The sequence below is a fragment of the Haliotis rubra genome, unplaced genomic scaffold, assembly GCF_003918875.1.
Source record: "Haliotis rubra isolate DU_JTF1 unplaced genomic scaffold, ASM391887v1 Scf601, whole genome shotgun sequence".
NCBI classification, from domain to species: Eukaryota; Metazoa; Mollusca; class Gastropoda; order Lepetellida; family Haliotidae; genus Haliotis; species Haliotis rubra.
In genome coordinates, this window is record NW_025767304.1 from 202,055 (window position 1) to 214,859 (window position 12,805).

At 40.5% G+C, this 12,805-nt stretch overlaps 1 protein-coding gene across 1 annotated transcript in view; it reads left to right on the forward strand.

The window, feature by feature from the left end:
• LOC124255522 (prolactin-releasing peptide receptor-like) overlaps window positions 1-3,690 on the forward strand; it is a 28,040-nt gene extending 24,350 nt beyond the window's left edge. Inside the window, 1 exon segment of the mRNA XM_046689459.1 lies at window positions 1,320-3,690. Within this exon segment, the coding sequence (XP_046545415.1) occupies window positions 1,320-1,448 (129 nt within the window). The 3' untranslated portion in view covers window positions 1,449-3,690.
• The last annotated feature ends 9,115 nt before the right edge of the window (window positions 3,691-12,805 follow it).

Consider the following 12,805-nt stretch of genomic DNA (forward strand, 5'->3'; position numbering starts at 1 on the left):
TCTTGGCCTCTTTTCGTATGGTAAAAGAAACTCTTCCCAGAATCATCCAGAGTATTCGTTATGCCCTCGCCTCAGGTGCTACCTGTTTAAATCAGATTCGATTGACGCGAATGGTCACCTAGTCCAATTACATACCGGGCCGATATAAAGGCTGCGCTGAGAAAATAAGCGATTTTGAAAGGGTGACGTCACTTCCAAAATGGACACAGAATGGCGCAGTGATCCAGGACATTATCAGAAAGGTTGTTGTTAGTTTTTGTTGTTTAACGCCGCACTATTTCAGTTAAATGGCGGCGGTGTGTAAATAAGTCTGTCAGGACCAGACAATCCAGTGATCAACATCATGAGCATCGATCTACTCAATTGGCGAGCCTGACCACCCGATCCCGTTTGTCGCCTCTTACGACAGGCATGGCTCGTTGAAGACCAATTCCAACCCGGATCTTCAAGGGTTATCAGAATGGAGTGCTAATGCACCTGACAATCTAGGATGCTGAGATCTTTACTATCTACATCAGTTTGCACCTTTACCTGATGACCTGGTTGCTCTACATTATCATTGGTCTACCTGCGCCATCCTTGTTAAGGCTGATAATTGTTCTACATTCAGTAGATCAGAATGGAATCCTTTAAAAGCGACTGAAAACCAGACGGTGGTTTGAGCGCTATATATTTAGTCGTTGTAGCGGGTTACTAAGTTCTCAAAAGCAACAATTGACACACTGGTTGATCTTGCATACATCACATTTACCTTAAAACGATTGATGAATCAACATTCTTTGAGTTCTGGTATCACCTCTATTTGAGAGATATACACGCATACTTAGGATATATTGGAATATTACATTGGATTTTTAGCAGAGCTGTGGCGTGAATGCGGAAAATGTATTTTCGCTTAGATTTACTGCTGTATATTTAGTTTTATAAATCCACATTATCTTAAATTTCTTTGATTTAATGTAACCTATGTAGGAATACATACATTAAGTTCAGTGCTTTAACATGCTGGGTGTAAATTTGTTACTATAGATTAGCAGGATGTTGCGATATTTTCGGTGGGGTATCTTAGTTTGATGGACATTCGTTACTTGAAGAACTTTCATGTCTAAAGGGGTGTTGGGGTAGCCCAGTGGTTCGAAGAGAGCTGGGGTTCGGTTCCCCACGTGGGAAACCCATTTCTGGTGTCCCCCGCCGTGATATTGCTTAAATATTGCTTAAAACCCAACTCACTCACAAAGAAAGAATGTGCATGATTAATAGTACCATTAACTGTTTTTGACAAAACAATTTTTATATATTCCTTACGGTCTATTTTTCAGAGGAGACGTTATCAAACTCATCCCCACTACGTCAATGGTTCAACATGCACGACGTTTGAAGAGCGCATCGGTCTGGACAACCAAGCGAGTGGCGACAAAGGCGACGAGGTGGAAGCGGTGGCAGTCTAAGGACCACCTGGCGAAGCTTGGAGAAGACAACATGGACATGCGTCTTAGTTTGGTACCAATTCAGACCATCTGAAACCAAATCAGCTTATCTTGGAGGACAACTCCGCAAGGATCACCATGCTGTTTGGGACCACATTTGATCGGCTGGCACAGGAGCCTCTTTTTTAACAACATCGATCAGCTCTGATTAAAAGCACCAGCTTTCTTTGGACCAATTATGGTCGGCTTGAAACACTAGTTTCTTTGGGGCCAGGTTAGGCCAGCTTGAAGAACGGTTTGTTTGGGCCACCTTACTTTTTTTGTAAGCTGGGTCTCCAGCTGCGTTGGGACCACTTTAGGTCAATGTGAAATACCATCTAGATCTGGTCATATTTAGGTCATTTTGGGCCACGAGTCTCCGTTGGTGCCGCAGTTGGAAGATTTGCTTTGGGTCATGCTGGACCAAGAGGATATGTCTGGAGAGAGAGTCAGAGCACTCGGCAACACTGTATTCTGCTGCAGATGAGTGACGCTACCCAGTGCTGAGTATTGGAATCCTGAAGATCACTTAATTCTTAGAAACCATAGAAGGAAACCACAGAAACCACCTGTAACAGGATATGTAGGTCTTTCTCGTTATGTTTGAAATAACCTTGTTCATAACAACGATGGTGCGTCATCGCACTCATCAATTGTCTCACAATCCTACATGGTTGGACTAAATGTGCTGTAACACAATGGAACTTGCAATCTGAACGTTAATGTTGAAAAATGTATAATCTACAATTATTACGAGTGACAAGCATTTTGTACAAACATCAGTTAATCTTTTCGATTACTAACAGTGGAAGTCAGCACCCATGTGATTGTTCAGCTCCGAGAAAGACGTTCTCCGCTGGGTTGGTTGGTGCTCTTGACTAACTTGTACTTGAAAATCAGTCTTTCCAGAAGAAACATCTGTATGCGTTAGACAGGTTTTCTTCTGCGTTACACACATCGATAACGATTGGAATTAAATTGCCATATATTGAAAATATCCCATAATGTTGGCGCTTGTGTTATTGACAGAACGAGAACACAAAGTTAAACTGAATGCGTAAACAAGATGAATGGTTTTGCTTTATTTCACCACAGGCTTAAAATAGAGAAGTCGTCTATTCATCAGAAGAACTGCAGGAAAGAGTGAGTTTTGTCTGATTATGGTAACAGACACAGAGGTGGTAGGTTGGAGCACATGATTGAACTGGGGTCTTCAATTGTACACGATAGCGGTCGTGAACAACGTCTATGTTGCACTGCCATCACAGTGTGTGGGGATAATCATTAAGCAAAATCCTGATTGATTGTACGTAGTGATCTTCTCTGTCCTGGATGTTTTTTAAAGCCGCGGTCTATAATCCGGGCTTAAAATAAGAAATCTGAACCAGTGGTTGATTGCATACGAAACCAAGACGTCGATGACGTACGACACAACGGGGTCGATGACATACGAAACGACGCCGCCGATGACCTGTAATCAGCTTAGGTCACAAAAGAGAACATTCGATTCTCATTACAACTGGTAATTGGGATGTATTGGGAACTTGGGCTCTTTACACGAGTGTCCCAGTGTGGGTTTAGTTGGAAGGAAAATAGAATGTTTTTCGTTGTATTTTGACTGAATTCGGACAACGATCACATTTATATTAACCTTAATTTAGATGATTGTACGTTGACTTTAAGGGATTTTGTCTATTACAAGACACTGGCGAATTTTATCTCAGTTTAGATCAATCTTGTTCTGCACAGTCTAATGCTTGTATCACTGAAATGTTGTGTAGTTTCAAATGTTTTTGGAAATATATTTGTTTTGATTGGGCACGATTTGTGATTTGAGACACTGAAGTGTATTAAATTGACGCCAAATGACATCTCGGCCTGTCATAGTACACAGGATGTTTTACGATGAATGAACTGTGATTGTGAAGTACGCTGCATTTGGTGTGTTCCGGTACACGAAGACTGCTGACGTCATCGATATTGTGCCTTTAAGCTGGGACCAGTGCGTGGCAAGAAATAAAGAGAATCAAGAGGGTGTATGTAAATAAGGATATTACTTTTATATTATTTGTAGCAAGGTTTGTCATACATTGGAATACCTGCCATTGGAAAGCTTGTTATACATCTACATGATCATATATAGTTTTATCAAATCACATTGTGTTTGTTAATATTGTTGTTCAATGTTTGTGCAAGTGATAATAAACGACAATAGTTTTAAAAATCCTTTTGTTATTCATTGCAACAGGAGGATGCTGTTTCCGGTCCTGAGGTCCGCAGGATTCAGGGGTTTAAAGTCATAATGACAACCAAACACAAGATCCCTCTGCTCATGAGATGCGCATGCACTGGCCCATCCCATTGCATAACAATGGGGAAGAAGCATACTAGGTACTTGCCTAGCGGGTCCTTACCCCTCAAGAGCTAAATGAACCAGCCCACTGAAGGCTAAGCCTAGTGTGTTATTTTTAGCCCAGCCTATGCCTAACCTGTCCCCTCCCTAAAACAAGCCTGATTTCTACTAAAACATAACCCTACCATTACATCATCATAGACTGCACTGATTTAGACCCAAGTGTACCTTGAGGGAAGCAGGTCTGTTACTGCCTGGTCAGAATCATAATCTGTTTGACACATGTCATCGTAACTCAACTGCGTAGATCGATGCTCATGCTGTCGATCTCTGGATTGTCTGGTCCAGGCTCGTTTATTTACAGACCGCCGCCATATAGCTGGAATATTGCTGAGTGTAACGTTAAACAAATAAACAAACACAACACAATCTGTTTGGGTATAGTGTTACAATTACTATGACGGAGCGTCAGCTTCATTTGGGAGAAAATGATACAAGTCTTCATCACGTTGATTAAATCCATGAGAACGGTCATGGTTCTGAAAAACCAAAACCAAGACTTCTACAAGGCGGTGAAGCATATCGAAGCAAAGGGAGTATGCTTGATTAGACACTGCCAACAACAGACTTCGGCCGGCATGTCGAAATACCACATTGGATGTGAAGGCTTCTTTTCTGCTGTATTTGTGAAGATACACCTCCCCATTCTTCACCAACAGGCATTCTACAAGCTGAAAATAGTGTTGAGATTACATTAAATGTCAAATCATAAAATCTATAACAGCAATGAGACAGTTGTTAATAAAACAGAAATTCATTTTGAAAGTCCTATGGGTGAAAAAGGGGTATATTTTTAAAAAGGAAAAAGAAAATTAGGTCGTTGCATATTCAAAAGGGGACAGGCAGAAAGAATTGATCATATGCTACACTGTTTGCATTTAAAACAAGGGTTTGTGACATGTTCTGCTGTCAGCAGTGAACAAATTTCATGATATTCTTATCATTTGACTTCAAATTGACCCTCAGTAGATTAACTTAGACACTCACATTGTTGTGGTAGTGGTGATTTTAACCTAATTTGTTGTCAAATTCATCAGTTCCAACAAATTTAGAAGCCAGGGAACCACTACTTGATGGTAGAGACTCACCGTGAGGGTCTTTTCCCCACTGTTCGACCACAAAACGAAGCAACGTTCATATTCTGGACACTAAAACAATCTATTCCACTCAAAACAGCCCTATCTTTACTCCCAGTACCTTTAAATTTGCCTCTACATTAATGCTAACATGTTTCCATGGTGAAATAAACACAGGAAATCATGTAAAGTATGAATTACTGAAAAGTGCTCGAACCCTACAGGTTTACACACAACACCAAATGTTTTCCCATAGACTTCTATAGTAGCCTTATATTTTTAAAAATAATCCAGGCTATCAACAGCCATTCCATGTGCACATGGGTACACTCTGGCCTTTAAACTACCATAAAACACACTATCTGGCCAACTTGTCCGGCTCTGTTTTGCGAGCACAGGAAGCGGAACACATCAACCCCCAGATCCGCACCAAATGTCACCTACTGGAAAATATCTGTACACACAATAAGCATAAGTCATGGTGATGAAAAATCACAGCACTGAATACTTAAAATTGTGGTCAGTTTTAATTACTGGTTGGACATGCTTCAAGTTGAACAAGGATTCGAACCCACCTGATCAAGTTGTCTGATTGTTTGAAGCGAATAAACTACCCCCCGGGAACTGCTTCGCTTAAGATGACTGGGTCACTCGTGATCCCACAAAGGGAACGAATCTGTGATTCGACAATAGCACGGCGCAGGAGAGTCGTTGTGTAACATCCCACTGCACTGCATTCTCTTCCCACAGAGGTTACTCAAGTCATACCTTCCCACATAACCTCTGTTCTAATACGGCCGTATTTCCCGGGTCTCGTAAAATCCCCTGGCGGCAAAAAATCGCACCACGAATTATCTCTCTTCTTTCTATCCAATCAGAACACGTTTTACTTCGACTTAGATCCAATATGGCGGCCGCCATGGAGTCAGTTGATCAATATGCGAAGGATAGATTCGGCATTTCATGTTTAACTGAAAATCAGAAACTATCAATAGCAAGTGGGGCCACAAATATCCCTCCTCTGTCGATGACTTATGTTGATGTGACACAAGACATTTACTGGCTGGTTTGTCCGTTGTCAACGAGTGCGATGGAGACGCCACTGATCCGTCATTACATGACTGAGTCCTGTCTAGAAAAAACGTTTGCGCATCGCGCCGCGGAAGAGGTTCCAGCTTTCCCGAAGCATGCGGAAATTACCGAGGCTTTGCGAATGATCACTTTTGAAACAACGTCGCTGATTACACAACTAAATCTGATTGCAACCAATCACGAATCCTGAACACTCGCACCATGAAATGGCCGTATTAGAACAGAGGTGACGTGGGAAGATATGACTTGAGAGAATGACTGCACTGGTGGACGTCAGTCAGCAACAGTCGAGGTATCCAATGGAAATATGCACATCTCATAGTTTTATACTGGCAAACCAGTGCGCGCATGAACGACAATAAACATTGCCGGAATACGATGACTTTCGAACAGCCAGTTGAAATCCTCGTCCAAGTATAGTCGATTCACAAGAACAGGCAGACTGTTTTAGCCGGAATCCCATGGGCTAAAGTGTTTTCAAACGGAATACATTTCCGTTTCCACACAGGTATAATAAATACGATAACCATGTTTTCTAATCACTGAACCTACGACGGATCTGCCCAAACAAATCGCACAGCCTGAGATCACCATTTCCCCAATGAAAATGCAATTTCTCAAAATCGGAGATTGAACAAGAGTACAAACGAGAACCAGATTTACACAAAGTAATGGTACTGATTTATAAACATCATTAATGAAAATATTTGCTGATTTAATATTAGAAATGTCTTCGTGAAACTCTACATTGCACCTACTTTATTGATCTATAATATAATTATAAACTGTTCTCGTCACGATATGGCTGAAATATTGCCGATGTGACGATAAATATTAACTCACTCACCACTCACTCACTCTACATTGCAGCGATGCTGATACACTTTAGCAGTCAATTTGGTTGAAAGTCTGAAACATGCAGTTTTTTAAATCAACAAAGTTAAATTTCCCTTCTTATGGGAAAATCTGATTAACAAGGTTTTGCTGATTTCTTAAATTACACATACCTCGGGCTAAACGGGGCATTATGTTTCCTATTGCTATATTTTCATAGCGTCCAGTTTAATTTCAGTAATGGGAATAGCTACAGGGAAATAACACCCAGTCTCGTCTTTCAATAACATAGTTAATCCGTTTATTTTTTATTCCCGTTTCAATACTTTTAAATGATCATTTAAATAATACAATAATCAGACATCCCCAAAACTTGCATAAGCTTTTGACTGGTCATTGATTGGTTCGCCGAGATTGGGAGCAAATGAAAAGGTATATCATATTCACCAGTGTATGTTGGTTGCGTCGACCGTCCTTTTTATTGATGATCAAAACTGTAGGGATGTCAAGTGTGATCATTTCTAACATATTTTAAATATATCAGGGCCTTTCTCTGTACATATGTTCCATGTTTACGCCTTGATTCCCGTATGTATTTTTCGCCATATTGCTGGAATAATGCTGAATGCGACGTAAAACTAATCTAACTCACTCACTTTTAATATATCAGGGCCTTTCTCTGTACATATGTTCCATGTTTACGCCTTGATTCCCGTATGTATTTTTCGCCATATTGCTGGAATAATGCTGAATGCGACGTAAAACTAACCTCACTCACTCACCGTATGTATTTTCCATTGTCTGCGGAAGGCAAGGGTAACGGGATGCCACGAAATGATTATGTGTCCGAAATTTCGAGTTTTCGGAATGGATAGATGTGTGTTCAATCCATTGTTCAGTCGGGAGATGACCCGTGAAGGTCCGGGTTGGAATGAGCCTTCAGTAACCCGTGCTTGTCGTAAGAGGCGACTAACGGGATCGAGTGGTCAGGCTCGCTGGCTTGGTTGACACGTGTCATCGGTTCCCGATTGCGCAAATCGATACTCATGCTGTTGATCACTGAATTGTCTGGTCCAGACTCGATTATTTACAGAACACCGCCATATACCTGGAATATTGCTGAGTGAGGCGTAAAACTCAACTCACTTACTCACTGTCGGTAGAAATAGTGAAACAATGCTATTCTACAGAAAAGTTGGATTTGACCTGAGCCATACCGAGCAGCCATGCAGCTGCAATTACAACCAGTCTGCCTCTCTACGTCAATCACCTCTAGAAAAAACAGTCTACAAATGCAGGTGTTCCCGGAGATTAGTTTCTCTCTCCAATGAAGCATATTTATTTCAATATGGCCAAATTATATGACATTCTCATAGCTTTGATCTGAATTAACTTGACGGTCTCCTGGAGATGTCACGTAATTGATTTTGAATTATTATCTCGACAACTTTCATCTTTTCATACTGTCTGTTCTTTATAAATGATGCTTTCCAACTTGCGGGTGTTTGGACTGGCGAGTTCTGATTTTCTGTGAAAGGAAAGGGTAACGGGGGGCCTTGAATTCATTGTGTTCGAACTTTCGTGTTTTCGGAATGGATAGATGTCCGTACTATCCAATGAAGTACTGTCTGTTCTGTACAAATGGCGTTTCCCATCTTCCGGGTGTTCTGACTGGCGAGTTCTGATTGAAGGAAAGGAACCGTAAGAAAAAGCTGATGGCAATATGTCACGTCTTTTCATCATGGACTTCAATGCTTCTGTGCTAATGGCTAAATATGTCGACTAAGGTATCTCTTTTTGGTGAGGTTTTCCACTGAAACGGTTTCACGAAATTAGAGGTTCCGTGTTAATGCAGTTACTCCATTATTCATTTCTGAAATTCTGTAAAAGTACTCATTGGAGCGATAGAGTAATTGTATGCCCAACGCAACTGAGAAAAGATCAGTCGACACAATTTGGCTGCGGGGAGAGGATGCAATTGCTAGTAATTACCTTTCATGAGCATCTGTGCGATATAATTCAATATAAACTCCCATAGGGCCATAGGGGTTTCCTGCAAGACACGAACTGACTGTCAGTTTTGTACCCGATATTTCCAATCTATAATTAATAGCAAACATTTGGCAGGAGGCATGCCGCTGGGCCCGTTCCTTATGTTCAGCCTCAATTATTTACAGACCGACGTAATACATACTGAAACGTTTATTTTGGGATCATTAGAATTTTGAGGGATATCTTTAGGAATATTTGTACTTCACTACCTGAAATAGCCTTGACATCATTCAAGATCCTTCGCTATGTCTTCCGGCAGTCGACAACACCAAATAAGCCCACGTTTCTTTAATCTCATCCACCAACAAACATGGGTATGTACTTTCCTTTCGCTGGCAGTTAATATCACAAAGACAGCCAGTGGGGTGGTTTAGTGGTTAATGCGTTGGCTCGAAGTGCCTAAAATCCGGGTTCGATTCTTACAGGAATACAATGTGTGAAGCTCACTTGAGGTGTCACTTCGCCATACTCACGTTCTCAGTATATTTGAGTTTTGGTTCGCTTTCTCGGTTGGATACATAGCTCTAATATCAACACACACTCGATTATTTACAGGCTGTCATATAGAACTAAATATTGAGGCGTCAAACAACCATAAAATAAAAGCAATTGCGGGATGCGAAGAGAAGTGACTTACTATAAGGTGGCATGAACTCTAGCGTGGGAGAAAAGCCGAAACGTACCCAGCACATCTTAAATAAATAATGCTAAAACAATACTTTGTTGAATATATTCAGCGTTAAGTACAAACAATTGTAAAATACACGTTTGTTGTTTACCTCCAAACTCAGCAATGTTCCAACTCAATGATGGCGCTCTGTAGATAATATGTTTGTTTGATTCTTGTTTAACGCCGCACTCAGCAATATTCCAGCTATATGGCGGCGGTCTGTAAATAATCGAGTCTGGACCAGACAATCCAGTGATCATCAGCATGAGCATCGATCTACGCAATTGAGATACGATGACATATGTCAACCAAGTCAGCGAGCTCTACAAGGGTCTTCGGGATAATAGATTCACAGGTCCTGTAGATATTACTCAGGAACAGACAATCCAGTGATGGATACTGCGAACAAAGACCCACTCCGTCGAGGTACAATGACATGCAAGCAACCAAGTCAGCAAGTCATATACCCCGATCCATTTGGTATATTCATACGATCACCATTGGTTGAAGACCCAGTTTAACACAGCAATCTTCATTTGCAGCTGCATTCATATACAGATCATGAGACGATTTAATAGAATATCAGAATGGGGCTTTGTTTTTCGTCATTCTATATGTTTAAAGGATTTAGGGGCATGCTTTGAACCGCTGTTGACAGAGTTATCTGCCCCTGGTTTATTTGACGGGCGTGATCTTGGGCCATTTTCAAGTCTGGAAAACAACATTGGAACATGGCAGTTTTAATCTCAGTAGATATGACAGATAGAAGGGCGATTCGATTTCTGTCTCGACCTGACTTTATGGCGAATGTACATGCCTCGGGCAGTAAGGAAATACCAAATTCCTTCCATCTTCTAAAGCTATTCTGGAGTGAAGAATTCCAGACGCTCGACAATGACAATCTTCTGACGATTCGTGTGTGCATATTAAAACAGAGGTCTATAGTTATTCCTGCTGCAACCTATTTGACTCAAAGTACGTATTTTTTTAATTATTCATGAGTAGTGAATTAATCATTTTCTAATTTAGTAGTGTGAAATCCGATTTCAGGGATAACGTCACCCCGTGACAGTTGTAAATGCAGTTTAAAGAGACGTCTATAAAACGTAAATCCAAACTATTGTAATGTGATCATGCACTTGGAACCATCTGCAAGGACAACATGTTTCAAACTAAAGGGTCCAAAGGAACTCTACAACACCATCTGTCCAAATACCCTTTAAGTTCCGGGTTAGAACTGGTCTTCAGCAAATCTTGTCGTTCGAGGCCACCAACGGGATCGGATGGTCAGACTTGCTGTTTCATGTCCTCGTATCCAAGTTGCGGAGATCGATGCTCCTGGGGTTGATCACTGGCTTCTCTGGTCCAGATTATTTGCAGACCGCCGGGAGTGCCGGCGTTAAGTCGAACCCACACCCTGAGTCGGGCATCTAATCGCCAACGCACAAAGTCAGTCGTCTAACCCACCAAGGCTTCAACAAAAGTCGGACAACTGGTAGTCAGTCGAGAGAAAGTGTAATCACAAATATAACATGTGTTACATTTGACGACTTTCTAAATGGCATTGTGTATTCATAGTTTTCGGTCGTGGGATCCAATTTACATTTATCAGAAGGGTACACAAAGTCCGTGGTCTGGACTACCAGTTGTACGACTTCCATATTTGTGGCTGATGAGTTGGTTAGACGGCTGAGTGTGTGTCCTGGCGATAAGGTGCCCGATTCTGAGGGTGTGGGTTCGAATCCCGGATGGTACTGTACCCGACAAAAGTACTACTTCAGTCATACAAGCACTAACAATCTGAGTTACCAAATATATTCTATTAATTTTGAAAATATTTCTTTTCTGTATTTTGTGCAGAACACAGTAATCAAAATAAAGTTACTACACGGCTCTAAGTTTTTTAAAACGTTATTAGTAGGGCTTTATGTCACATCGGAATTATTCCAGCCATATAATGCAAACAAAAATAATTAAAAAAACGTTACTAAATGATTGACAATATATATTACCACAGATGATGATTCAAAACAGGTCAAAGAGAACAGGTCAAACATGACCGTGATTTTCTCATTACAAGGATGGAGGATCATCACTCTTCAACACGTATTTGTGTGTATGGCACGGACGACATTTATAAGCAAGATTATTTGTTGATTTGAAGGTTTTTGTAAATTAAGAAATTATTCAGAATAATTGTAAAATTTTGTATTGCAAGAATAGTTTTATGCGAAGTCGTTTTAGGTCCATGACTCATCAGCCTCAACCATTAATGGGAGAGATTGTGATGGCGCCAAGGCAAAGCCTCAGGCCTTGATGATGAATAGAATCTAAAATTTTAAATTTCCTTTACAGGCAATGGAGTCATAATCTAGTTAAGAGCGGGTCAGTCTGATGTTATGTTGAGGACGATTTTCTTTGAATTGGAGACAACATTTAATAAATCAAAGGCCCTCGGGCATCTATTCTTTAAATATTTAACGTTAGGCAGAAAGGCCATCCTGATAAAAATGATACCTGAGAATGTTGTGTCTTTTACAAATCTAATTGGAATGTCATCTAAAATGGGTCTTTGTTCGGTTAATATTTTCCACAAATACGATTAGGTTTGTTTTGCATGTTGAAAATTCAAAACCATTTTCAAAAGATCATTTTGAATATTATTTAACCATAATTGCAGTTGCCTTTCGATAGTATTCATGTTTTTGGCCGAGAATTATTTAAATCAGCCACAAGGAAGGATCTTTCAATTGAATCAATTAAAATGTTTTTCCTTTTAATGCTATATATACGAAAGGCAAAACACTCACACGTGGGACACCCTAACCCTGATGATATTGATCAGACAGGGTAAAGCCAACGTGGAGTAGAAGATGCCCGTCGGTTATATAGTTGCAGATACACATCGTAATCCAAAATCGCGTAAATCTTTTGAAGTTCCACGTTTCCAGTGCAGTGTCATATGCTTTTTAATTGAAACAGATAGGCACTGCATGTTGGTAACCAATAATTGCATTAAATGGACGCTTCTGAATATATAGAGATTATTAAACGAGCAAATCTGTCATATCTCGCTCTCGCTCTCGCAATACAAAATTTCACACTCGTTTTGTAGAAGTCGTATGACACACTTGCTCGAGTGTAATAATTTCTTTTTTATCCATTTTATTCATGTTTCTAAGATGCTTCGGTGAAAGATCAA